The following is a 27,177-nucleotide window of genomic DNA, read 5'->3' on the forward strand; positions in this document are numbered from 1 at the left end:
TAGAAAAAACAAGGGGGGAAAATTGGAGAAAATAGGGGGAAAATAGAAAAAAAAGGGGAAAAATAGAAAAAAAAAAAGGGGGGGGGAAATAAGGGATGGAGTCCCAAAATTGCAAATAAAATAAAATAAAGTGGGGAAATGCCGACGTTGCTCGGAAATAAAAATCGGGAGAGACAATTGGCCGTGGGGGAGGGGAAAAATGGGAATTTTGTGAGGGAACTGAGGGATTAAATAGATTAAAAAAGCACTCATGATGCACGGGGGGCTGGGGAGGGGAGTGTAAGGCAACGATTCCATAGAAAAAAAGGGATTTTTCCAAAGGGATCATAGATATTTATAGTATTTATAACTTTAAATATAAAGTAGGAATGTGCTCCTGCCCCTCCTCCCGGGGGCCTCTGCGGGGTTTGGGGGTACCCCGTAAATCTGAGGGGGTCACAGGGGGGGTTTGGGGCACCCCATAAACCTGGGGGGTCACAGGGGGGACTGTGGGTCACAGGGGAGGGTCTGGGGTACCCCATGAGTTTCAGGGACACCCCTTAAATCTGTGGGGTCCCAGGAAGGGTCTGGGGTACCCCATGAGCTTGTGGGGGGGCTGTGTGTCACCCCCAAACCCATGGGGTCACCAGGATCTGTGTGTCACCCCCGAAGTCTGTGGGGTCCCAGGTGGGTCTGTGTGTCACCCCCAAACCCGTGGGTCACTGGGGTCTGTGTGTCACCCCCAAACCCGTGGGGTCCCAGGTGGGTCTGTGTGTCACCCCCAAACCCGTGGGTCACTGGGGTCTGTGTGTCACCCCCAAACCCGGGGGGTCCCAGGTGGGTCTGTGTGTCACCCCCAAACCCATGGGGTCACCGGGATCTGTGTGTCACCCCCGAAGTCTGTGGGGTCACAGGTGGGTCTGTGTGTCACCCCCAAACCCGGGGGGTCACAGGTGGGTCTGTGTGTCACCCCCAAGCCCGGGGGCTTCCCAGCCCCTTTCTGGGGCGCTCGGTGCCGTGGAACCGTGCCCGGGTCCCCCCAGTGCCCCACGGCCGCCCCGGGCACACCATGGGGCCGGGGCCGGGTCCCCCCGGTGCCCCACGGCCGCCCCGGGCTCACTGTGGGGTCATGCCCGGGTCCCTCCAGTGCCCCACGGCCACCCCGGGCACACCGTGGGGCCGGGGCCGGGTCCCCCCGGTGCCCCATGGCTGCCCCAGCTGTGCTGTGGGGCTGTGCCCGGGTCCCCCCGGTGCCCCACGGCCGCCCCGGGCTCACCGTGGGATCGTGCCCGGGTCCCCCCGGTGCCCCACGGCCGCCCGGGCTCACTGTGGGGCCGTGCCCGGGTCCCCCCGGTGCCCCACGGTCACCCCGGGCTCACCGTGGGATCGTGCCCGGGTCCCCCCGGTGCCCCACGGTCACCCCGGCCATGCCGTGGAGCCGTGCCCGGGTCCCCCCGGTGCCCCACGGCCACCCCGGGCACACCGTGGGGCCAGGGCCGGGTCCCCCCGGTGCCCCACGGTCACCCCGGCCGTGCCGTGGGGCCGTGCCCGGGTCCCCCCGGTGCCCCACGGTCACCCCGGCCGTGCCGTGGGGCTGGGCCAGCGCGGGGCTCGGGGAGGGACCCGGCCTGGCCCCGGCTGTGGGGCCGGGCCCCGCCGGCCCTACAAGTTCTTGGTGACCAGGTGGGTTTTGTAGTGCTTGGTCAGGTGGTCGGAGCGCATGAAGCGTTTCTGGCACTGCGCGCACTCGAAGCGTTTGTCACCTGCGGGGACAGGGACGGGGGTCAGGGACAGCAGGGACCTGTGTTTGTCACCCTGGGGACAGGGACGGGGGTCAGGGGACAGCGGGGACACAGCTGCTGGCACCTGCGTTTGTCACCTGTGGGGACAAGGACAGGGCTCAGGGACAGTGGGGACAGCGGGGTGGGACTGCAGTGCCAGTTTGGGGTTCTGCCATGGGAATTGGGGATATCCCGGGATAACCCAGCCCCGTGTGTGTCTCTGCCCCACGCTCAGGGGTCCCCCGGGGGGTTCAGCCCCGTTTGGGGTCTCTGCCCTGTGAACAGGGATACCCCAGCCCCGTGTGTGTCTCTGCCATTGGAATTGGGGATATCCCGGGATACCCCAGCCCCGTGTGTGTCTCTGCCATTGGAACTGAGGATATCCTGGGACATCCCAGCCCGTGTGGGTCTCTGCCCTGCGAACAGGGACACTCCAGGGACATCCCAGCCCCGTTTGGGATCTCTGCCCTGGGAAATGGGGATACCCCAGCCCCGTGTGTGTCTCTGCCCTGCGAACAGTGACACTCCAGGGACATCCCAGCCCCGTGTGTGTCTCTGCCATGGGAACTGGGGATATCCCGCGACACCCCAGCACCGTGTGTGTCTCTGACATGGGAACTGGGGATATCCCGGGACACCCCAGCCCCGTGTGTGTCTCTGCACTGCGAACAGTGACACTCCAGGGACATCCCAGCCCCGTGTGTGTCTCTGCCATGGGAACTGGGGATATCCCGGGTCATCCCAGCCCCGTGTCTGTCTCTGCCATGGGAACTGGGGATATCCCGGGACACCCCAGCCCCGTGTGTGTCTCCGCCCCACGCTCAGGGGTCCCCGGGGGTCCCAGACCTGTGTGGGTGCGCGCGTGCCGCTGCAGCTCGTCGGAGCGCGTGAAGCGCTTGCCGCAGAACACCCAGTTGCAGACGAAGGGCCGCTCGCCCGTGTGCAGCCGCACGTGCGCCCGCAGCAGCGACGTCTTGCGGAACGTCCGCCCGCACTCGGGGATGTGGCAGATGTGCTTCTTCTTCCCGGGATCGCCCGGCCTGCGGGAGAGACGGGGTCAGCGGAGACGGGCGGGCCCCGAGGGAGGAACCGCTCCCGGTTATTCCAGGAGAGGCGGATCCAGAGGGAGGAACGGCTCCAGGTTATTCCAGGAGAGGCGGATCCTGGGAGAGGAACCGCTCCGAGTTAGCCCGGGACAGGCAGATCCAGAGGGAGGAACCGCTCCAGTTTATTCCAGGAGAGGCGGATCCCGAGGGAGGAACCGCTCCTGGGAGAGGTGGATCCCGGATCTGAGCGGGATGAGCCACTCCAGGTTAGCCCGGGAGAGGAACCGCTCCTGGGAGAGGTGGATCCCAGGACAAGCAGATCCCGAGGGAGGAACCGCTCTGAGTTAGCCCGGGACAGGCAGATCCACAGGGAGGAACCGCTCCCGGTTATTCCAGGAGAGGCGGGTCCAGAGGGAGGAACCGCTCCTGGGAGAAGCGGATCCCAGGACAAGCAGGATCCCGAGGGATGAAGCTCTCTAAGTTAGCCCGGGACAGGCGAGTCCCGAGGGAGGAACCGCTCCCGGTTATTCCAGGAGAGACGGATCCCGGGAGAGGAACTGCTCCTGGGAGAGGCAGATCCCAGGACAAGCAGGATCCCGAGGGAGGAACCGCTCTGAGTTAGCCTGGGAGAGGCAAATCCAGAGGGATCAACAGCTCCCAGAACAGGCAGATCCGGAGGGATGAACCGCTCTGGGTCAGCCCGGAAGAGGCAGCTCCCGAGGGATGAACCCCTCCTGGGACAGGCGAATCCCAAGGGATAAACTGCTCCCGGGTCAGGCAGATCCCAGATCCGAGCGGGATGAGTCACTCCTGGTTATTCCAAGAGAGGTAAATCCCGAGGGATGGCCCGGGAGAGGTGGATCCCAGCGGGATGAGCCCCTCTGGGTTATTCCAAGAGGAGGATCCCAAAGGATGGCCCAGCAGAGGTGGATCCCAGCAGGATGAGCCCCTCTGGATTATTCCAGGAAAGGCAGATCCCGGTGGGATGAGCCCCTCCAGATTATTCCAGGAGAGGCGGATCCTAGCGGGACGAGCCACTCCAAATTATTCAAGGAGAGGTGGATCCCAGCAGGATGAGCCCCTCCGGGTTATTCTGGGAGAGGTGGATCCCAGCAGGACGAGCCCTTCCCGCTCTCCCAACCCACCGCTTGTCGCCGTCCTTGCAGTTGGGGCAGGTGCAGGCCATCCTCCTCCTCTTCTCTCCGGGCTGGATGTCCCCGGACAGCGCCTGCTCCATCTGCAGCTGGATCTGCGTGGGGCTCAGCCCGCTGATGGTCACGTTGTTGCCGGCCACGTTCTGCACCGTCAGCTGCTGCTGGCCTGGGGAGGGAAAAGGAGCAGTCAGGATCCATCCACGCTGCTCCCACCGGACCCTCTGGAGCAGGGAATATCCCAGATTTCTCCCCTCATGCAGCACAGCCCCCCTTTGCCGCGTGCCTCTCCCGGTAAGTCCCTTTTTTCTGAATATACTGTGCGGTTTTTCAAAGTTTTCAAAAAAGTTTTTCGACCCTTTTAGGGGGGCGGGGAAAAAAAGGCTCAAAAAGAGGAAACAAAAAAAGAAACTTTGAAAAAACGTGCAATATATTGAGCAAAAAAACGGGACTTACCCCAGCAGCCAGCCTAAGGGCCGCTCCAGGCTCGGGCGTCCCTGGCAGCCGTGACAGGGGCTGGAAAGAAGAAGACGGGGTCAGCGTCAGCAAGCGGGGTCGGGATCGGGATTGGGATTGGGATCAGGACTGGGATTGCTGCTCCCAGCAGGAGGAGGAGGAGGGGAAGAACAAGTGGGGTTTGGCAGCGCAGGAGCACAGCAGCAGGGAGGGAGCGAGGGAGCGAGGGATCCGGCGGCAGCGCGAAGCCGAAGGATGGGAGGAGGTGGGAATGTCCTGGCTGAGGCTGGCTCAGCTCAGCGCACCCCGTGGGCAGCAGGTCCTACCGGTCCCCTCCACACTGATTGAAAGAGCTAATTAATCCAATTAATTCAATCCCCCCCTGCGCCACAAAAGCCAGTCCTGGGAGAACGGTGGAGCGGGAAACGGCGCTGGGGTTGGGGTTTGTGCTGAGGAGGAGCAGAGGGGCAGAAAGCAGGGAGGCAGCAGGAGCGGCCTTATCTCAGGGAGGAGATAAGAGATAAGAGATAAGCTCCCTGCAGACACAGCTGCCTCCCCTGGGCTCCGTGGGACCGGACAGGGACGTGAGGACGTGACGCTCCCGGCACCGGGAGCAGCGGGGCCGAGCCCGGCGGGTTTGGGCTTCGGGAAGATCCCTGGAGCGAGGGGTTCCTGCCCTGGAATGGTGATCCCTGGATGTGGAGCTGGAAAAATGGAGCTGGGGGGGTGAATGTGCCTCTCCTGGGCTTGGGAGCGTGGAGAGTTCCTCGCTGCCAGGGGTGGGGATGTTCCAGGGGATGGGATCTGGAGTGGAATCCAAGGGAAATGTTCCTGCCCTGGAATGGGATCTGGATGGGATCCAAGGGAGATGTTCCAGCCCCAGGGATGGGATCTGGAATGGGATCAAAGGAGATGTTCCAGCCCTGGAATGGGATCTGGAATGGGATCCAAGGGAGATGTTCCAGCCCTGGAATGGGATCTGGAGTGGGATCCAAGGGAAATGTTCCAGCCCTGGAATGGGATCTGGAATGGGATCTGGATGGGATCCAAGGAAGATGTTCGAGCCCTGGAATGGCATCTGGAATGGGATCTGGATGGGACCCAAGGAAGATGTTCCAGCCCTGGAATGGGATCTGGAATGGGATCAAAGGAGATGCTCCAGCCTTGGAATGGGATCAAGGGAGATGCTCCAGCCCCAGGAAACCTCAGGTGCTTCCCCAGCTTGGCACAGCCAGGTTGGGCAGGCAGCCATCCCTGTCACCCACAGCTCTCCAGGACGTGCTGGCAACCACCCAAAGGACACTCTGGGAAACACTCCCGGCTCGTGGGAGTGACTGCAGGAGGTGCTGACACTGCAGAGCCCCTGGGGGCAAGAGGGATCCGATCTGATCCGGGGAGATCCCATCCTTGGGAGGCTCCGGGAGCTGCCCACTGTCCCTGTCCCCCATCAGGAGCACGAGGGATCAGATCTGATCTGATCTGGGGACATCCCATCTTTGGGAAGCTCAGGGAGCTGCTCCTTGTCCTCGTCCCCCTCAGGAGCACGAGAGATCTGATTTAATCTGATCTGATCCAGACCGGATTCCATTCCACATTCCCATTTTTGTGAAGCTCAGGGAGCTGCCCACTGTCCCTGTCCACTTCAGGAGCACGAGAGATCTGATCCAATCTGAACTGATCTGTTTCAGACACCTCCCATCCTCAGGAAGCTCAGGGAGCTTCCCACTGTCCTTGTTCCCCTCAGGAGCACGAGGGATCTGATTTGATCTGATCCAGGGGTGATTCCATTCCCCATCCCCATCCTCAGGAAGCTCAGGGAGCTTCCCAGTGTCCTCATCCCCCTCAGGAGCACGAGGGATCTGTTTAAATCTGGTGAGGATTCCATTCCCCATCCCCACCCTCAGGAAGCTCAGTCCCTGGCCCCCTCAGGAGCCTGAGGGATCTGATTTGACCTGCTCTGCTCCAGGGCTGATCCCACTGCCCATCCACACCCTCAGGAAGCTCAGTCCCTGTCACCCTCAGTATCTGATTTGATCTGACCTGCACCAGGGCTGATCCCACTGCCCATCCCCACCCTTGGGAAGCTCCGGGAGCTGCCCACTGTCCCCCTCAGAAGCACAAGGGATCTGATTTGATCTGATCTGATCCAAGGACCTTCCATCTTTGGGAAGCTCCGGGAGCTGCCCACTCTCCCTGTTCCCCTCAGGAGCAGGAGGGATCTGATTTGATCTGCTCTGCTCCAGGGCTGATCCCACCGCCCATGCCCACCCTCGGGAAGCTCAATCCCTCTCACTCTCAGGATCTAATTTGATCTGATCTGCTCCAGGGGTGATCCCACTGCCTATCCCTGCCCTCAGGAAGCTCAGTCCCTGTCCCCCTCAGGAGCCTGAGGGATCCAATCTGATCTGCTCTGCTCCAGGGCTGATCCCACCGCCCATGCCCACCCTCGGGAAGCTCAATCCCTGTCACCCTCAGGATCCGATCTGATCTGCTCTGCTCCAGGGCTGATCCCACCGCCCATGCCCACCCTCGGGAAGCTCAATCCCTGTCACCCTCAGGATCTGATCTGATCTGCTCTGCTCCAGGGCTGATCCCACTGCCCATGCCCACCCTCGGGAAGCTCAATCCCTGTCACCCTCAGGATCTGATCTGATCTGCTCTGCTCCAGGGCTGATCCCACCGCCCATGCCCACCCTCGGGAAGCTCCGGGAGCCCCCCGGCGCTGGCGCCCACCTGCGCTGTTGGTGATGGTGAGGGGCACGCCCTGCACCTGCACGCCGTTGATGTTGATGGTCTGCATGGCCTGGGCGGCCGCCGCCAGCTGCGCCGCGCTCAGGCTGAGGATGCCCCCGGCTGGGGCGATCTTGGGCAGCGGGCGCTCCTTGCGCGGGGCCGGCTTGCGGCCGGGGCTGCGCGGCGCGGGGCCGCCCGCCGGCCCCGCCGGCGGCAGCACCGGGATGGACGAGGTGTCCTGCAGCAGCACCGTCTGCAGCTCGCCCGACGGCGTCTTGAAGTACACCTGCAGACCAGGAGGGAAGTGTTGGGGAAGATGGAACAAGAAAAGCCTTATAAATAGGATTTCCTGGTAAAGGATTTAGGAAATACAGTGATTGAGATGGTAACATCTCCTCCTACTCCTACTCCCACTTTGTTTGTGACATACCAAACCTTAGTTACTGCACAAGTAGAAGACAATAGTACAGCCAGGATGAAGACAATCACCCTTCTGGTTGAATAATGCCCTTACCTACAGGTAGGTCCAAGGGTCAAATGGACTGTTCGATCTCACCCCAATGTGTGGTTCATCCCACACCTGTAACCCTCCCCTGAAGCATCAGGAGTCTGTGACCCCATTGGCCTAAGTCTTGTTCCAGCCCACCTTGAAGCCCCCTGATAAGGGGTCCCTGAGGAGCCAGACGCTCTCTTGGAACTTCCATTTTCTTGGAACTTCCCCTCTCTTGGAACTCCCACTCTCTTGGAACTTCCCCCCTCTCCTGGAGCATCCTCTTATCTCCCTCTACCCCTTGCCTCTCCCTGCCCCCATGCCCTAGGGCCTGCCACGGGTCACCTCTGGTGACTCCAAGCAGGGCCCGTCACCCTCTCTAATAAACCAGATATTCTAAGAGCAGCTTCAGAGATCTCTGGTCTCCATCCACCCAAACCGTCCTGGAGCCCGGCGCCCCCGCAGAAGAGGAGCAGGATTTGGCAGGGATCTGATGGGCCCCGCACAGCTCGGGAGTGGTGGGATGGTTTGGGGTTGGTGGGGTTTTGTTTGGAGGTTTTGTCTTGTTTTAACTTGGTTCTGCTGGAGGAGGGTGGTCCAAGCTGGGCTTGGATGCTGCCGGGGATGGGGAAGCCACAGCTTGTCTGGGAAATGCATCCCAGCCCCTCCTCCCTCTCACTGGGAAGTGAGTCTGGAGCTTTGTGGGACCGCTGGAGAAAGGAGAAAGCTCCTGGATTTACTCCTGGATTTTGCCCAAGGCAACACAAAGACACCAACCCCTCTCCCTCCCCCATTCGTGTCCCAGGGGCTCCCAGCTGGCTCATCCCAACCCCAGCTGTGGCACTGGGGAGGCTTCAGGACACTGAAAAAGCAGCTGGAGCTCCTAAATCCCTGCAGAGGGCATGGCTGCACCCCCGATCTCCAGAGAATCCACTCAGCAATGCCTGAACCACCCCCAAGCTGGGAATATCTCACAAAACCCTCCAGCCCCAAACCCTGGGCGAGCAGCGGAGGGGAACAAGAGGGAGCAGACTCCAGGGAGGCCGTACCTGGGTGGGGGTGGGCTCGGCCGCCTGGATCTGGAAGTTCTGCGAGGATTTCTGGGGCACGGTGGGCAGCGTGGCCGAGGCCGCCTGCACCACGCGCAGCGCCTGCTGCGGGATCTGCACCACCTGCGACTCCTGCTTGGGCTGCACCACCTGCACCTGCTGCACCACGGCCGGCTGCCCCGCGCCGGGGCTCTGCACGATCAGCAGGTTGCTGCCCGCCTGGATGATGTTCTCGGCCGTGGTCTCGATCAGCACTGTCTCCACCTGCTCGGCCACGGCCAGGGCGGCGGGCTGGCCCGGCGCCGTGGTCTTTTTCCGAGGTTTCTTGCCCGCTTTGGAAGGGCTGTCCGTCAGCAGCTGGGGCTGCCCGCCCGCCTCGGCGCTCACCAGGTTGTTGACGGGCAGGGTGAGGGTGACGTTGCCGCCGCCGGGCAGTTTGACCACGCCGCCACCCGCCGCCGCCGCTTTCTGCGCCGGGGCCGGTTTGATGGGCACGGGTTTGTGCGAGGAAGAGGAGGGAGCGAGGATGGCCTGGCTGGTGCCCGGGATGATCTGGATCTGGTTAGGCTGCACCTGGATGGTCTGAGCCGCGCCGGGCTGCAGCTGCGGCACCGCCTGGTACTGGATGTTGGAGGAGGACGACGAGGACGACGAGGAGGACGAGGAGGACGAGGAGGAACGCGAGCTTTTGTTGAGCACGGCCGCGTTCTGGATGGCGAAAACCAGCTGCCCGCCGGCGATGGAGGCGCCCAGCTGGGAGCCCTGGATCTGGAAGAGGTTCCCTTTGGAGGACAGGATGCCGATGCCGCCCTTGGCCGAGCCCAGCGGCAGCGGGGCGGGTTTGATGGGCACCAGCTTGCGAGGGGCGGGCTGGGGAGGCGCCGGCGGCGCCGCGGCCGCTTCCACGGCCGGGGGACCGATCTTGCTGCATGTGGCGGCCAGCAGGGCCAGGGGAGAGGGCTGCGAGTCCTGGGGAGAGAGGGCAGTCAGGGCCAGCCCCGGCAGGAGCAGCTCCGCTCTTCTGAATCTTAAAAATATTACCTTTTTCTTACCATTTTTGGGGTTTTTGGCGGTTTTTTGCTTGTTTTTTGGGGTTGTTTTTTTTTGGTATTTTGTTTGGTTTTTTTGTGGTTTTTCTTGGGGGTTTTTGTGATTTTTCTTGGGTTTTTTTGTGGTTTTTCTTGGGTTTTTTGCAGTTTTTCTGGGATTTTTTGCGATTTTTTTTTAGATTTTTTTGCGGTTTTTCTTGGATTTTTTGCGGGTTTTTTGGGGATTTTTTTTGCAGTTTTTCTTGGGATTTTTTTTTGCGGTTTTTCTTGGATTTTTTTGCGTTGTTTTTTTGTTTGTTTTTTTTAAGTTCAGAAGATACCAGAAAATACCAGTTTTATTCAAAGATCTGGTATTTATAGAATTCCAGAAGTGACCGTGGATTGGAGGATGGAATCAGCACCTCTCCAACCACACTGGTCCAAAGATCGATCAATCAATCAATCCATCCATCCATCCATCCATCCATCCATCCATCCATCCATCCATCCATCAATCAATCATTTCTCTCCATCCACACAGAAATATGGAAACTAATCTATTTCCACATAAAATGTGTAAAAACTCTGATTATCAAATACATAAACATTATCAGAAAGCTAAAGGAGTTCTATAAGAACTTTAAAACTTAAAAAAAAAAAATAAAAGAAAACGTAGCACTTTTAAAAATCAAAACAACAGAGCTCAGCCCTGATTAAGGGAGAGGATTAATTACCCGTGTGTGGGAATTCCCCAAAAAATGAGGCTGGAAAGGATCTTTGGGACTGTCCAGTCCCACCTGGGGGCACTGAGGGCCACGTCCAGGTTTCCCTTAAACACCCCCAGGTGACTGCAGCACCTTTCCGGGCAGTTCATCCCAATTCCCAATTTTTCTGTGAAGGAATTCCTCCCCATGTCCAGCACCTCGCTGCTTTCAGCAGTGGGGACATTTAAAATCCCATCCTTGTGCCCTGAAATCCTTTAAAATCCCATCCTTGTGTCCTGAAAACCATCCTGAAGCTTAGAACCACCCTTAAAATAATCCTAAAGCTTAGAACCATCCTCCATATCATCCTAAAACTTAAAACCATCCCTAAAATCATCCTAAATATTTGAGCCATCCTAAAGCTTAGAACCACCCTTAGAACCATGCTAAGATTTAGAACCATCCTAAAGTTTAAAACCACCCTTAGAACCATCCTTAAACCATCCTAAAGCTTAGAACCATATTTAGAACCACCCTTAGAACCATCCTAAAGCTTCAAATCATCATTAAAATAATTCTAAAGCTTAGAACCATCCTTAAAGCCAACCTAAAGCTTAGAACCACCCTTAGAATCATCCTTAAAACCATCCTAAAGCTTAAAACCATCCTTCAAATCATCCTAAAACTTAAAACCATCCTCAAAACCATCCTAAAGCTTAGAACCATCCTTAGAACCATCCTTACAATCATCCTAAATATCTGAACCGTCCTTAAAACCACGCTAAAGCTTAAAATCATCCTAAATATTTGAACCATCCTTAGAACCACCCTAAAGCTTAGAACCACCCTTAGAACCACTGTAAAAAGCCCTTAGAACCACCCTAAAGCTGTGGACATCCCGAAAACTCCCTGGGGTTTCCCAGGGACCATCACAAACAGCTGGAAGCCCAGCCTGGGAACAGCACAGACCCTCAGCAAGGAGGAAGACCCCCGGGAGGGAGGAAGGAAGGAGCCCCCGGGAGATCCCCCGGGAGTTTCCTGCCCCTCCGGGGCCGGGCTCACCTGGGCGGAGGCGGCGGTGGGCTGCAGGTACTCGCTGGGGCTGACGGCGGCCGTGGCAGCCATGCTGTCCCTGCAGCTGTGGGACAGGCCAGGAGGGGATCAGGACCGGCCCCAGATCCCAAATCCCAGCCCCAGATCTCAGCCCCAGATCCCTGGGGACCAGCCCCAGATCCCTAGGGATCAGCCCCAGGTCCCAAATCCCAGCCCCAGATCCCTGGGGACCAGCCCCAGATCCCTAGGGATCAGCCCCTCATCCCCAGGGATCCACAGATCCCAGGGACCAGCCCCAGATCCCTGGGGACCAGCCACTCATCCCCAGGGATCCACAGATCCCAGGGACCAGCCCCAGATCCCTGGGGACCAGCCCCTCATCCCCAGGGACCATCCCCAGATCCCAGCCCCAGATCCCAGGGACCAGCCCCAGATCCCAGCCCCAGATCCCAGCCCCAGATCCCAGGGACCAGCCCCAGATCCCAGCCCCAGATCCCAGCCCCAGATCCCAAATCCCAGCCCCAGATCCCCAGGGACCAGCCCCAGATCCCTGGGGACCAGCCCCTCATCCCCAGGGACCATCCCCAGATCCCAGCCCCAGATCCCAGGGACCATCCCCAGATCCCCAGGGACCACCCCCAGATCCCCGGGGACCAGCCCCAGATCCCCAGGGGAAATTTGGCTTCCCCTAAAACCCCTCAAACCTCCAAACTCCCCCCAAACCTTCCCCCAAAATCCTCCCCCCCACCAAATTCCCCCAAACCCCCCAAAATCCCCCTCAACCCCCCCCCAATCCTTCCCAAATCCCCCTCAAACCCTCACAAACCCCCCCAAAACCCCAAATCCCCCACCCCAAAACCCCTCAAATCCCCCCAGATCCCCTCAAACCTCCCCAAACCCATCCCAAACCCCCCTCAAATCCCCCCAAACCCCTCCAACCTCCCCCAAACACCCCAAATCCCCCCAAACCCCCTCAAATTCCCCCAAACCTCCCCCAAATCCCCCTCAAACACACCCAAATTCCCCCAACCCCCCTCAAACACCCCCAAATCCCCTCAAATCCCCCCAAACCTCCCCCAAATCCCCCCAACCCCCCTCAAACACCCCCAAACCATCCCAAACCCCCTCAAATCCCCCCAAACACCCCCAAACCCCCCTCAAACCTCCCCAAATCATCCCAAACCCCCTCACATCCCCCCCGCCGGTCCCGGGGGGGGCGGGTCCCACAGGCCGGGTCCGCCCCCGACCGGGCCCCGCTGCCGGAAGCGCGGCCCGCCCGGCGGGCGCTGCCGGGGGGGCGGCTCGGGGAGGCCGCTCCCGGCCGGGCGGCCCCGCGGCGGCCGCGGCCCGGCCCCGGCGGCCCCGCACTGACCGGCCGGCGGCGGCGGCGGCGGCTCCCACCGCTCACGGCGCCATCTTCCTCCGCCCGGCACCGCCCTGCTGCGCCCGCCCCCTGGCCGCGTTCGGACCAATCGCCGAACGGGTCCTTTGAGAGCTGGCCAATAGCCGGTGAGATGGGGGAGAAGCGGCCAATCGGAGTTGGGGTGGAGGTTGATTGGCAGCTGCGCTGAGCGATAAGGATGGTGATGGAGGGGTGGTTCCGCCAATGGGCGCGGAGATCTGAGGTGATGGACGGCAGCGGGAAGCCAATAGAAGCGCAGATCTCTGATTGACAGTGCAGACAGCCAATGGCCGCAAGCCCAGCCGCTGTTTGATTGACAGCCCGTCAAAGAGGGGCGGACAGTCTCGTGGGCGGGACCCACCCGAAATACGCCTTATGATTGGTCAAAGATTTTGATCGACAGCTCAAGCAAGCAATGGGAGGTGCGAGGCGCACGAGCTGCGTCCGTGATTGGCGGAGGGGGAGCCCGAGCGGTTGTTGGAGGCGGATGACGTCACGGCGGGTGGGGAGTCCCGGGGATCCCCCTCGCCCCCCACCCGTTAAAGGCTCCTCGGGCGGGGGTCGGGGGCTCCCTTTGGAATTTGGGGGCTCCCTGTGGAACTGGGGGTGCCTGAGGAATTGGGGGTTCCTGTGTAATTTGGGGCCCCCGAGGAACTGGGGGGGTCCCTGAGGAATTTGGGGTCCCTGTGGAATTGTGGGACCCTGCGGCATTGGGGGTCTGCGGAATTTGGGGTCCCTGCAGAATCTGGTGTCCCTGCGGAATTTGGTGTCCTTGCGGAATTTGGGGGGGTCCCTGCGGAATTTGGGGTTCCCCCCGTCTCCCCCCGGGATGGGGGTCCCCAGCGCCCTGTCAGAGTGGGGGTGCTGGTGGAGATCGGGGTGCCTGGAGGGATTGGGGGTGCCCTGTTCCCTTGTAGGGTTCAGGGGTCTCCAGCAGAGGTTGGGGTGCCCAGTGGGGTCCCCAAACCGCTCACAGATTTTGGGGTCCCCAAAACCCATGGGGATCCCCGAACCCCTCACAAATTTCGGGGTCCCCAAAACCCATGGGGGTCCCTGAACCTCCCCACTCCCCCCGGGGCCCCTGGCCGTGCCAGCCCGGGGATGCCCGGGGGTGCTCGGGGGTGCTCGGGGGTGCTCAGGGGTGCTCGGGGGTGCCCGGGGGTGCTCGGGGGTGCCCGGCTGGCTGCACCCCCCCAGGCCCGGCAGCTCCCTCCCGCTGGAGCCAAATAATTGCCGGTGCTTTGTTGTGCCGTGTCTGTGGCCGCGGGGCCTCCATTTGTGGGCAGCTGCTGCGGCGGGAGCCTCCCGCTGCCATCCCCGCCCCGCTTACTCACCCACCCCAGCTCCCCAAAATCCACCCCGGCCCCGCCCCGCACCCCGAAATCCACCCCAGCTCCGCCCCGCTCCCCAAAATCTACCCTCAAAATCCCCTAACCCTGTCCCTGTCCCATCCCTGTCCCCGTTCCTGTCCCCGCTGTCCCCGTTCCTGTCCCTGTTCCTGTCCCCGTCCCTGTCCCCGTTCTGTCCCCGTTCCTGTCCCTGCTGTCCCCGTTCCTGTCCCTGTTCCTGTCCCCGTTCTGTCCCCGCTGTCCCCGTTCCTGTCCCTGTCCCCGTTCTGTCCCCGCTGTCCCCGTTGTCCCCGTTCTGTCCCTCTGTCCCCGTTCTGTCCCTCTGTCCCCGTTCTGTCCCCGTTCTGTCCCCGCTGTCCCCGTCCTGTCCCCACTGTCCCCGTTCTGTCCCTCTATCCCCGTTCTGTCCCCGTTCTGTCCCCGTTCTGTCCCCGCTGTCCCCGTTCTGTCCCCGTTCTGTCCCCGCTGTCCCCGCTGTCCCCGTTCTGTCCCCGCTGTCCCCGTTGTCCCCGTTGTCCCCGTTCTGTCCCCGTTCTGTCCCCGTTCTGTCCCTCTGTCCCCGTTCTGTCCCCGTTCTGTCCCCGTTCTGTCCCTCTGTCCCCGTTGTCCCCGTGCTGTCCCCGCTGTCCCCGTTCTGTCCCCGCTGTCCCCGTTCTGTCCCCGTTCTGTCCCCGCTGTCCCTCTGTCCCCGTTCTGTCCCCGCTGTCCCCGTGCCCGCCGCCGCCGCTCCCCGCCCCGCGCCGCGCAGGTTTCCCCGGGCCGTGACTGACAGCCGGGCCGGCTGGGCGCAGATACGGCAGCGCGATTAGCACGGGACTAATTAAAACTCCAATTAAAAACGCCATTGAAGCCTCCGCCGAGCCGCCAGCTCCGTCGCCGAGGCCGAGTCCCGACAGCGGCTCCCGCTCCGCCGGGGAAACGCCGCCCGCGGGCGCGCCGTGACCCGGCCGCGCTGCGGGCAGGGCAACCCCGCCGCGATAATCGCGATAGAGATCTCTGCCGGCTGGCGGGCGGCCCTGGCCGCGGGGAGCGGGTGGGCAGCGCCGTGCCAGCCGTGCCAGCCGTGCCAGAGGTGCCAGATGTGCCAGCGGTGCCAGCGGTGCCCTGGGCGCTGCGGCTGGCACGGGGGTGGCTCCGTTCTTGTCGCCAGCTGCACCTTGTGGGGGCACAGCTGGAGGGCAGGGAGGGGCTGGTGTCCCAGCAGCTGTGGGGACACCCCCGGGGGGCTGTGACACCCCCGTGGGGACTGTGACACCCTCGTCGGGGCTGTGAGACCCCCGTGGTGGCAGTGACACCCCCGTGGGGACCCTGACACCCCCGTGGTAGCAGTGACACCCCCGTGGTGGCTGTGACATCTCTGTGGGGCTCTGTGACACCCCCGTGGGGATCCTGACACCCCTGTGGGGGCTGTGACACCCCCGTGGTGTCTGTGAGACCCCTGTGGTGGCTGTGACACCCCCATGGTGGCTGCGACACCCCCGTGCTGGCTGTGACACCCCCGTGGTGGCAGTGACACCCCCTTGGGGGCTGAGACACCCCCATGGGGACTGTGACACCCCCGTGGGGACCGTGACACCCTCGTGGGGGCTGTGACACACCCATGGTGGCTGTGACACCCCCCCAGGACTGTGCCCACCCCGCAGGGCTGTTCCCACCCAGTGCCACCACCATCCCTTCCTCACCTGGCATCGTCCCCACCGTGCCACCTCCAGCAGTCCCGGGGTCCCCCCCCAGGCTCAGCAGCTTCAACGTCACCCCGGCGTCACCCCCTCGGGGCCGTCTGGGCGTGGGGCCCCCCAAAACCCGCGGGGAGGATCCGGGCAGCTCCGCCTGTGCCCGTCTGGGGCCCCGCGGCCACCCCCGGGCTGCCCCCGGGGCGTGCGGCGACCCAGACGTCGCAGCCCCGTGGCGGCCGCGGCAGAGCCCCCCCGGGGCACCCCGAGTGCGCGATCCGCACCCACGCGCGTGGGAGGGCGCGCAGGGACGTGCTCGGGGACAGGGATGAGCCGGGAGCCGCGCTGTCACCCCCCCGTGTGACACGGCGACGGGGACACGGCCGCGCTCCCCTCAGCCGTTCCTCGGTGGCCCCGGAGGGAATCGCCGCCCGCCCGGAGCCGGGAGCGCTGGGAGTGCTCGGCCGGGGCTGGCAGGGGGCCGCGATGTCCCTTTGTTCCCTCTGCGTCCCCCGGGGGACATCGCTGTGCCTCTGTTCCCCGGCCACCGGCGGCTGCGGGGAGCGCGAGGTGACCGCGCTGCTCCGTCCCGCTGTCCCTCTGTCCCTCCGTCCCTCCGTCCCCCCTGTCCCTCCGTCCCCCCTGTCCCTCCGTCCCTCTGTCCCTCTGTCCCCCCTGTCCCGCTGTCCCTCTGTCCCTCTGTCCCGCTGTACCTCTGTCCCTCTGTCCCTCTGTCCCGCTGTCCCGCTGTCCCTCTGTCCCTGTGTCCCTCTGTCCCTTCATCCCTCTGTCCCTCTGTCCCTCCGTCCCTCTGTCCCGCTGTCCCTTCATCCCCACCCCCACTTCCCCTGGGGACAGCGCTGTCCCCAACCCCCAGTGCCACCCCCCGCCCGATCCTGCCCCTGTCCCCCTCCCTGTCACCCCCCGAGGGCCGTGTCCCCCCCATGCCAGGCTCTGGGGACACCCCGAGGTGCCGCTGCCGTTTTGGGGAGCACCGACCCCCCTGTCCCCCTCTGTCCCCCCCCGTCCCCCCTCCCCCGCTGCCTGATCACTCGGAGGGATTGGAGGCATTTGCCTCTTGCCTCATAATTTATGCAAATGAGCTCTGTAATTAGCAGTAATTTCAAGGCACGGCTCGGGGTTTCAGACATTCGGTGCTGAGAGGAGATCCCCCCTGGGATGCGCCGTGATTCCCTGCCCTGGGTGGTCCCAGCTCTGCCGCGGGGGGCTCCAGGAGCCCCCAGACCCCAAATCCTGCTCCCCCCAGTGCTCCCAGTGCTCCCAGTGCCCCCAGTCCTGTGCCACCGCCTCATCCTGCTCCCAGCCTCATCCCAGCAGGGTCCCAGCCTGGATCTGAGTTTTGGGATGGGGCTGGAGGATCCCAGTGGGGTTTTACCCCAAATCCTGCTCCCCCCAGTCCCCCCAGTCCCCCCAGTGCTCCCAGTGCCCCCAGTCCTGTGCCACCCCCTCATGCTGCTCCCAGCCTCATCCCAGCAGAGTCCCAGCCTGGATCTGAGTTTTGGGATGGGTCCAGACGGTCCCAGTGGGGTTTTAGGGTGCGGTGCGGGTGGGATGAGGTGCTCGTGGCCCTCCCGGATCCCCATCCCTGTCCCCACGTGTCGCCCACATCCTCCCACCCTGCAGCCCCTTCCTGGAGTGGGGAATGGCTGGGTGGGAGAGCCTGGGATCATCCTGAACTGGGAACACTGGGGGCACTGGGAGCACTGGGAGCAATGGGAGCACTGGGAGAAGCCCCTGGAACGAAGGGACGGGGACAGGCCACGTGTGCAGGGTGGCTGAGGGGCAGCTGGGGACCAGGAGACACCGTCCCTGTTCCCTGTGGTGGAACAGCAGGGATGGGGACAGGGGTTGGGATGGGAATTGGGGATGGGATGGGCACTGGGGATGGGAATTTGGATTGGGATGGGGATTGGGAATGGGATGGGGACTGGGGATGGGAATTGGGATGGCTGGAGCTGCACACGCCAGGTCTGCCCCAGAGGGCTCTTGGTGGCCACGATCCGGCCCCCAGGGCCACCACCCCCACCCCAACAGCACTCGGGGGTCCCCAAACTGGAGCAGCCACAGGAACAGCCCTGGATCCTCCCGGGCAGGCAGAGGAGAGGAGACACAGTGGGACCCCGAGATTGGGGTGCACCCAAATCCCCTCAGCAGAGCCCCAGGCGTGTGTTCACCCCCATTTCTGCAGAACCAGAAACCCCAGCAGCGGCTTGTCCTGCCCCTTCCCATCCCGGGATCCCCATGGCAGGATCCTCCTCCCCATCCCGGGATCCCCATCCGAGGATCCCCATTCGAGGGTCCCCATCCCGCTGTCCCCATCCTGCTGTCCCCATCCCGCTGTCCCCATCCCAGTGTCCCCATCCCCGTGTCTCCATCCCCAGGTCCCAATTCCTGTGTCCCCACTCCAGTATCCCCATCCCAGTGTCCCCATCCCCATGTTCCCATCCCAAATGTCCCCATCCCGGTGTCCCCATCCCGAAGTCCTCATCCTCATGTCCTCATCCCCAGTGTCCACATTCCCGGTGTCCTCATCCCCTGGTCCCAGTTCCCATGTCCCCACCCCAGTGTCCCCACCCCAGTGTCCCCATTCCCATGTCCCCATCCCAGTGTCTCCATCCAGTGTTCCCATCCCACCATCCCCACCTCAGTGTCCCCACCCCAATGTCCCCATCCCCGTGTCCCCATCCCCAATGTCCCCATCCCCAATGTCCCCATCCCCAATGTCCCCATCCCCGTGTCCCCATCCCCAATGTCCCCATCCCCATGTCCCCATTCCCGTGTCCCCATCCCCAATGTCCCCATCCCCATGTCTCCATTCCCGTGTCCCCGTTCCCGGTGTCCCCGTTCCCGGTGTCCCCCCGGGCCGCCCCTCCCGGAGCGCGGCGGGGCCGGGCCGCGGGGCCGCGCTCAGCGCACGAGGCCGCCGCGTTTCGGTGGCGGCGGCGGCGGAGCCGTCCCTGCTGGGATGATGAAAACCGGGAGAGTTTTCCCCGGGGCCAGGGAGGAGCTCCCGGCTCCCTCCGCCCGCCCGGGCCCTTGCCAGGCCGGCCGGGAGGTGCGGGCTCCCAGCGCCAGCCGCGATCCCGGCCCTGGCGCGGCCCCGCGGGGCCACCGCCGCCTTCTCCCGTGGCATTTGGGGACCGGGGTCCCCACGGGGCCGTGGTGGCCGCCGGCCGGGGGCGGGGGGTGGAAATGGGGACACGACGCGGCGGTGAAGAAGTGGCTCCGCTGGCCGTGGTGTTGTCACCCGGGTTTGTCCCTCCCGGCAGCCTCGTGGGGGGACACGGGGGACAGGGGGGTTGGACACCCCCGGCCGAGCGGGGACAGGCTCGGCCGGCACCTGCTGGGCGGTTTTGGGTTACCCCAAATCCATCGGTGCCTCCTGTGTCCCACCCCCTCCTGCCGGCTCTGACCCCCAAATTGTCCCCGGCGCCCACCCGCGTCCCACTGACCCCACGGCTCAGAACCGAGGCGCAATGGGGGCACTGAGCCCCCCACGGGGACAGGTGACACCCCTGCGGGCAGGAGGAGGGGGTGGCACCCCTGTGTGTCACCCCTAGGTGCGGGGACAACTTGGGGGTCCCCAGAGGTGGCAGGAGGAGGGGGCGGCCACCCCCGTGGGCCACCGCTGGGTGCGGGGACAACTTGGGGGTCCCCGGAGGTGGCAGGAGGAGGGGGCGGCCACCCCTGTGTGTCACCAAGAGGCGAGGGGGGGACAGCTGCGGTGCCTGGGCGGGGGTGGGGACCCAAGGGGCGCCCGGGGGTCTCCGGGCAGTGGGGGGGTGGCAGGAGGAGGCGGCCACGGGCGCGGGAGGGAGGCGGTTGTTGCTTTCTTCTTTAATTACCCCCCTGTTTGCGGTGTCTGCTGCGAACTTCCCGTCCCCTCCCTCCGCTTTCATCCGCCGGATCCTGGGACCGGAGCCGGCTCCTGTCAAGCGGCGGGGCTGCGGCTCTGCCTCCAAGGGTTAAAATCACCGGGCCGGGGGTGGAGCTGGGCGGGGGGGCGGAGGGAAGAGCCGGCGGCCGGGCTGGGACCCGGCCATTCCTGCTCGCCCGGCCCAGTGGGTGCCCCGTCCCTGGGGAGCCGCGCGGGTCCCTCGGGGTCCCCTCGGGAAGCAGCGCCCGCGCCCCGCCGATGAGGACGGACCCGCCGGGACCTCGCTGCCGCTAGACCCGTACGTACCCCCGGTGCCACCGGCCGCGGGGATGCGACCCCCGCGATGCTCTCGGGGACGGGGCCGCGCTGACCGACGGCAGGGACGCGGTCGCGGCCGCTCCGGCCCCGGCGAGTCGCTGCTCGCCACCCCGCCGCGTCCGCTGGCCACCGAGCCCCGGGGCTCCCGGCCCCGCCACCTCCCGGGACACCGCGCTGCGTCCCCGCGCTCCAATTTCCAGCGCGACCGCCTCCCCTCGGGACCGCGACTCTTCCCGTGGGTCTCAGACCCCTCCCGTGGTACCGAGTCCTGCGGGGGGCTGGACAGGCTGGACCCCCCGCCGCCACCGGTGCGGCCCCGTTCCCCTCCCGGAACGTCCCCGGGGCAGCGCTGCCCTGGGTCGGGCCGGGGGGACAATCCCGAACCCACCGCACCCCCCCGGCCCCGGGGCATCCCCCGGGACTCGCGGCATCCCCCCCAAACCCGCGGCATCCCCCGGGCCCGGCCCCGCCGCCGCCCCCGTGCCCCCCGTCGGGGCTCCCGGTGCTGGGGGCAGCGGCGCCCGCCCGGCCCCGCCGCGGGGCGAGGCACCGGCGGAGCCGGGAGACGGGGCCGGGCCGCCTCTGCCCAGCCCGGGCCGTGACTCACGGGACGCTTCACCCGCCGCTGCCTCAGTTTCCCTGCGGTGAAATGGCCAACGCGTCGCTGAGCCCCGCCAGGGAGGGAGGGAGGACGCTGGGGGCCCCTGGGGATTTTTGTCATCATTCCCGGATGGAAAAATGTCCTGGGAGGCTCCGTGCCTGGCGAGGCAGGCCCGTGCGGGGGGGTTCTCCCTGCGCTCCCCCCATCCCGGTCGTGGCCCTTTTGCCCCGGTTTGGAACTGGTACGGGAGGCGGGGGGGGGGATGATGCCGCTGGTCAAGGTGGGGCTGCACCGGGGGGGCCGTGGGACCCCCGAAACGGGGGAGATCCCCCGAGCTGGGATTGGGGTGTCCAGGAGAGCCCCGTGCTGCACCTGACGGGGTGGGAGCGACCCCCGGACCGCGAGGAGGGTCCCCCCCGTCCCGTGGGGGTCAGGGGGGCTGGGGGACACCCCCAGATCTGGGGGGCCCTGTTCGTGCCAGCTGCCCCCCCACAGCCCCGTGAGGGGCTGGCACCGTGGCGCTTTGTGGGTTCGACCCCAATTTGGGGGGCTCAGGAGCCCACCGAGCAGCACTGCGGGGGGAGCGATGCACCCCGGCAGTGCCAGCCCCCTCCCACCCCACTGGTGTCCCCAGGAGGAGGGGACAGTCCCCAGGAGGGCGTCCCCAGGGTTGGGGTGGGCAGAGCTGAGCCCCCACGGGGGAGCAGGAGCCCAAAATCTGCTCAGCGGCCACCCTGGGGGGCTCACCCTGCCAGCGCCCACCTGTGCCCGCAGCACAGGTACAGCTGGGTCCCATAAGGGGATTTTGGGACCCCCCAAACTCCCACCCCGACCTTTGGGGTCCCCCTGCCTTCCTGGGCGACACCTGGCAGGGGAATTCGGTGTCCCCGCCGGTGCCCCCGCGCAGCCGAGGGGTCTCCAGCATTGTGGGGACCCTGGAATCACAGCGTTGGCATCGGGGGGCGCTGGGGGTCCCTTAGGGGATCCCCCACCCCAAATCTTCCAGCACCCCCCGAGTGTGTCCCCGAGGGTCTGTCCGTGTCCCCCGCGGGCTGGGGGGAGCAGCGTGGGGGCGGCGGGGACAAGGGGATGGCGACGAGAGCGGCCGGGGGTGCCAGGGGGGTTCCGGGGCGGGGGTCGCGGCCGCCCCTCGCCGCGGGGAGCCGGGGGGCGGGAGCCGGTGGCGGGAGCCGGTGGCGGCAGGTGGATTTCGACACCGGGGTGGGGCCCGTCCCCAGCCCCGTGGGGTTTGCACAGCTCCCGCTGAGTCACGGCCGCCCTGCCGGGAGCCCGCGGGTGCCCGGGGGTCTGGGGGCGCCCGGGGGTGCCCCGGGGGTGCCCGGGGGTGCCCCGGGCCAAGCCCAGCCCCGAGCCCGGCTTCAAAGCGCTGCCGGGGGCTCGGCCCGCGGCGCCGCTGCCTCATCCCGCTGCCAACCAGCCCGGGGGTGCAGCCCCCCCAAAAAACAGCCCGAGGGCTCCCAGCCGGGCCCTGGCCTTGGGGCGGGAGCAGAGGGGGGTGATGCTTTCCCAGCCCGGCTGCCATGCGGGAGAGACAGGTTGGCCTCGTGGGTACCGTGTCCCCCCGTGGGTGCCCTGTCCCTTCCATGGGCTTGGGGATGCCACCTACGTCCCCTTGGGCACCCAGGCAGCGTTGTGGGACGCAGTCGGGGGGTGACCAAGCAGATGTTGGAGGTTTCCTCCGATTTTGGGATCGGGCACCGATCCCTTCTGCTGACGTGACCCACCGGCACCAGGGGCTGGCACAGGGTCCGCAGGGGGCGGGGACGGGTGTAAGGGGTGCCCCCTAAACGGGTGCCACCATCCCGGTGTCACAGCGGTGCTGCAGAGCAGCGTGACCTCCTCGCTGGGGGCTCAACGACCCCCGAACCGCGGCTGCCGGGCGCTGCAGAGCCGCCGGTGCCGGTGCCGGTGCCGGTGCCGGTGCCGGTGCCGGTGCCGGTGCCGGTGCCGGTGCCGGTGCCGGTGCGCGCAGATACGGGGGGTGCGGAGCTGCGCCCCCCGCTCCTCTCACCGCTCTTCTCCCCGCTCCCCGCCCGCCCCGCTTGGCCCCGCAGGTCCGTGCGCGCCGCCGCCCCGCGATGCTGACGGCGGTCTGCGGCTCCCTGGGATCCCAGCCCTCGGACGCGCCCCGCGCCTCCCCGACCCACCTGGACCTGCAGCCGCTCCAGCCCTTCCAGCCCCACGGCCCCGCCGCGCCGGGGGCCCCCGACTTCGCCTCGCCGCTGCCGCCGCCCGAGCTGCCGCTGCCGGGGCCCGACGACGCCGCCGCCGCCTTCGCCGCCGCCGGCGCCTACGACCCGCATGGCCCCCCGAGGTTAGAGCTGCCCCCCGACGGCCCCGCCGCCCCCGGAGCCTACGCCAAGCTGCTGCCGGCCGCCCCGGACATGGCGCATCCCTACGAGCCCTGGTTTCGGCCCCCGCACCCCGGAGCCCCCGGCGAGGAAGGCGGAGGCGTCAACTGGTGGGAGCTGCACGCCGGGGCCAGCTGGATGGAGCTGCCGCCCGGGCAGGGCGGGGGGCTGCAGGTGCCCGGGCACCCCGGGCTGCCCGCGGGGCTGGGCGGGTACGGCGGGGCCGAGCACCAGCTCTGCGCGCCCCCCGCCCACCTGCTGCCCCCGCAGCATCTGCTGGCGGCCGAGGGGGTGAAGGCGCTGGAGGGGCCCCCGGAGCCGCGGGGGCCGGAGGGGGAGGCCGGGGGGCGGCCCAAGGGGGCCCGGCGGGCCGTGCCCAGGGGCGGGGGGCAGGCGGCGTGCCGCTGCCCCAACTGCCAGGAGGCGGAGAGAGGGGGCCCGTGCCCCGAGGGGGCGAAGCGCAAGCACCTGCACAACTGCCACATCCCCGGCTGCGGCAAGGCGTACGCCAAGACCTCCCACCTGAAAGCCCACCTGCGCTGGCACAGCGGCGACCGGCCCTTCGTGTGCAACTGGCTCTTCTGCGGCAAGCGCTTCACCCGCTCCGACGAGCTCCAGCGGCACCTCCAGACCCACACGGGCGCCAAGAAATTCTCCTGCCCCGTCTGCGGCCGCGTCTTTATGCGCAGCGACCACCTGGGCAAGCACATGAAGACGCACGACGGGGGCAAGGACGGGGCCGAGCCCGAGGGCAAAGGCGCCGGGGACCCGTCGGCGGCCAAGGGAGGCAAGAGGGAGCCGGAGGGGGGCACGGCCGCCCCCACAAACTGAGCCGCTGAGCCCCGGGGGGACGCGGATGGAGGTGGGGCGGGGGCCGGGGGGAGCCTTCGGGGCCGGTCTCCGAAGGGATTTCGGGCGGGGGTGGGCGCAGGGCTGGCACCTTGTGCCGGGAGCGGCGGCGAGGCCGGGGACGGCGCCGGTGGCGCGGCCCCGTCCCCGCCGCTCGTTGGGGAGCGCCGCAGCCGGAGCTGCCCCGCGGCGGTTTCACTTGTCCCGCTCCCGCTCTCCCGCCCCGGTTCTCCCTCCCGCTCCCCCCCCACCCCCACTCATCCTCCCCCGGCTTCCCAAATCTTTTTTTTTTTTTTTTTCCGGGAGGCTGCTGGCAGGCGGCGGGGCTGTTTGGGAGGAACATCAATGGGAGCCGAAGGAGCAGGAGCTGCCCGGGCACGTCCAGCCCAAAGGGGAGGAAGGAGAAGGAGAAAGGGAGAGAGGAGAGGAGAAACCCGGGAGCCTCCGCTCGGGGGGCGCGGCCGCAGCCCCCCGGCGCCCTCCCCACGGTCCCCTCCAAACCGTGGCACCCCGGGCTCAGCCCCTGCCCCGTGCCAGCCCCGTTCTCCTGTCGCCCACCACCCACGGGCGACACGCGGGGGTCGGGGGCTGGCGACATCCCCCTGCCCCAGCTGAGGATGCTGAGCTGGCGGGGGGTCCCCCCACCCCTCGGAGCCCCGCTTTGGCTGTGGGGCTTGAGGATGGTGAAACCCATTTTCGGCCTGAATCGTGGCTAGAATGGGGAAAAAGCGGGGGAGGAAAACCCAAAAAAAGAGGAGTCCCGCGTGAATGTGAGCCGTGGGGAGCTCGGGGGGCCGCGGCGGGCGAGCGGAGGGCGGCGGGCGGTTGCCCAAGCGCACACCTGCAGCTTTCCCACACCCACCGCCGCGGCCCCGGGCGGGAAGCACCGGGGCGGCCGCGGGCCCGGGAGAGCCGGGACGGCCGCATTCCTCCGGCCCGGCACGGCCGCGCTGCCCGCCCGCCGCCCCGAGCCCCCCGCCGCTCCCTGCGGGGCATCCCCCAGCCCCGGGCGAGCTGCCTGTGCCCCCCTCGTCCCTCCTGGGGACCGCAGCCATCCCCCCGTCCCCTCAGGGACCCCGTGTCCCCTCCGTGCATGCTGCCTGTCCCCCCGTGGCCCCGTAGCCGTCCCTCCCCGGGATCCCGAAATTCCAGGGAATTCTGCCTGGCCCCCCGTGCATGCTGCCCGTCCCCCCGGGGACCCCACGCCTGCCCCTTCCCAGTTCCCTGCACCTCCCGGGGACCCCCCGGGCCTTCCCCCACCAGGGACCCCGTGGTTTTCCTGCCCTGCGGTCACCCCCTGTCCCCAGGGCACCCCGTATCTGTCCCACACCCCTGGCTGGGGGTCCACGAATCTCGGTTTTTAGATCTTTTGGGGTCTTACACCCCGATTTTGGCAGAACCCCTCGGACACAGAAGGAGACGCTAAACCCGGGACCTGGGGAGGGTTTTTTTTTTGAGGGGGGGGGGTTCACTGGCTGCTCAAGGCACCCGGGGGTCCCCCCGGCGCTGCCCCCCAGCCAACACCAGTTCAAACCAGTTGGGAATCTGGGGAGGGGGTGGAGATTTGGGGGGCGCTGACCCCCCGGGCTGCCCAGGCTTGGAGCACCCCGAGGTCAGGGGGGAAGGGGTAGAGGTGAAATCGAGTGGGGTCCGTGCCCAGAGGGCGCCCCGAGGCCTTCGGTTTTGAGTGTTTTATTATTATTAATTATTAATTATTAATTATTATTATTAATTATTAATTATTAATTATTATTATTATTTTATTAAGGTGAAGCCAGGCTTTGCCGCTCGGGCAGAGTGGATGTCCCAGGCCGAAGCTGTGGCCGTGGGCTGTGCCGATGGGGAGGGGTCGGACCCCTCAAAGGGTCCCGTCCTTGTCCCTGTCCCCATCCCCGTCCCCAGGGATGCGCGAGGGGCTGGCAGCAGCCCCCCCGCGCCGTGGGGCAGGGGCGAGCCGTGGGGCCGGGACCCCCCAGCACGAGGTGAAGTCTCGCTGGGGGGGTCCGCGAGGACGTGGCCCCAGCCCCAGCACGGCCACCGCCGTCCCTCCGCAGCACTCGGGTGACCTGGGCTGTCCGCAGCTCTCGAAGGACGTCCCCGACTCCGGAATTTGCTTTTTCCAGCACAAAATTCCCCCTCGGTGTCCCCCAGGTGGGATTTCATCTCCCAAAGGGACCCCGGGGGGGCTCAGGACCCTCCCCAGTGTCCCACAGTGCGGCACCGACGGGACTTTAGCGGCCGAGCCCGGCTCCAGCAGCATCTGGGGGGGCTCCGGCCTTTTGGGGAGCCGCAGATTGTGGGGGGCTGCACCAGGGCACCCCACGTGTGGGCAGGGGAGGTCCCACGGCCACGCCGGGCCTCGGGGTTCAGCCTCAGCGAGCTGTCCCCGCCTGGCTCAGAGCCGGGGGGCTGCGAGGGGGCCCCAGGTGCGCTCAGCCCCCCCAGGTGCGCTCAGCCCCCCCAGGTGCGCTCAGCCCCCGCAGCCCCGCGGCTCTGCCTGCCGCGATGGGGCAATGAAGGCTGTAAAACCGGGTGGGGAGGGACGGCGGCCGGGAAACCAGTCCAGCCTGCTGCGGCGTGGGGATCCCGGCCCCGCGCCCCGAACCGCCGCGTCCCCCACCCACCCCCGGGCCGCCTCCCCGGGGCAGGGAGGGACCGGCCCGGCCGGGGCCCCGGGCTGGGGGGCGGCTGCGGCGGGGATGGAGCGGGGCGGCCCCGGGGGTGCCCGGCGAGGGGAGAGTTTGTGCTGAGAAGAGGCTGCGGGGCTGTGGGGTTTGGGTTTTGTACTGGAATAAACGCCGCGTGTTTTCCACGCTCCGGCTCTCCGGCTCCATCCCTGCCGAAGGGCGCGGGGGTCCGGCGCCCTGACCCCGAATTTTCGCTGTCAAATGATTCAGGGGTTCGGCAACTCGACCCCAAATTATCCCTGTCAAGGGACTCGGGCACCCCGACCCCAAATCAGCCCTGCCAAAGGGCTCAGGGGTCCGGAATCCCGACCCCAAATCAGCCCTGCCCAAGAGACTCACGGTCTGGCATCCCGACCCCAAATTATCCCCACCAAGGGACCCAAGGGTCCGGCATCCTGACTCCAAATAATTTATTTTCAATGGACTCAGGGGTCCGGCATCTTGACCCCAAATCATCCCCACCAGGCGACCCAGAGGTCTGGAATCCCGACCCCAAATCATTCATTCCAAGAGACCCAGGGGTCTGGGATCCCGACCCCAAATAATTCATTCCAAGGG

At 65.7% G+C, this 27,177-nt stretch overlaps 2 protein-coding genes across 3 annotated transcripts; one reads left to right on the plus strand and one right to left on the minus strand.

Moving 5' to 3' along the window:
• Nucleotides 1–1,587: 1,587 nt before the first annotated feature.
• SP2 (Sp2 transcription factor) lies at nt 1,588–12,984 on the minus strand. Of its 2 annotated transcripts, XM_077788434.2 has the most exons (7): nt 12,843–12,984; nt 11,480–11,555; nt 8,686–9,654; nt 7,147–7,432; nt 3,952–4,126; nt 2,607–2,800; nt 1,588–1,742 (listed from the first exon to the last, which is right to left on the minus strand). In XM_077788434.2, exons 2-7 carry the CDS (start codon nt 11,540–11,542, stop codon nt 1,642–1,644), a joined length of 1,788 nt encoding a protein of 595 aa, XP_077644560.2. In that variant the 5' UTR covers nt 11,543–11,555; nt 12,843–12,984; the 3' UTR covers nt 1,588–1,641. The 2 variants fall into 2 exon arrangements, with proteins under 2 accessions (XP_077644560.2, XP_077644561.2); XM_077788435.2 differs by lacking the exon at nt 12,843–12,984 and having other exon boundaries at nt 11,480–11,617.
• Nucleotides 12,985–19,952: 6,968 nt separating this feature from the next.
• SP6 (Sp6 transcription factor) lies at nt 19,953–24,044 on the plus strand. The gene is made up of 2 exons (XM_021545482.2): nt 19,953–20,090; nt 22,787–24,044. The coding sequence occupies exon 2, from the start codon at nt 22,811–22,813 to the stop codon at nt 23,912–23,914; it is 1,104 nt and encodes a 367-aa protein (XP_021401157.1). The 5' UTR covers nt 19,953–20,090; nt 22,787–22,810; the 3' UTR covers nt 23,915–24,044.
• Nucleotides 24,045–27,177: the final 3,133 nt, after the last annotated feature.

This window comes from Lonchura striata, chromosome 27, assembly GCF_050655825.1.
Source record: "Lonchura striata isolate lonStrDom1 chromosome 27, ASM5065582v1, whole genome shotgun sequence".
Lineage (NCBI taxonomy): Eukaryota > Metazoa > Chordata > Aves > Passeriformes > Estrildidae > Lonchura > Lonchura striata.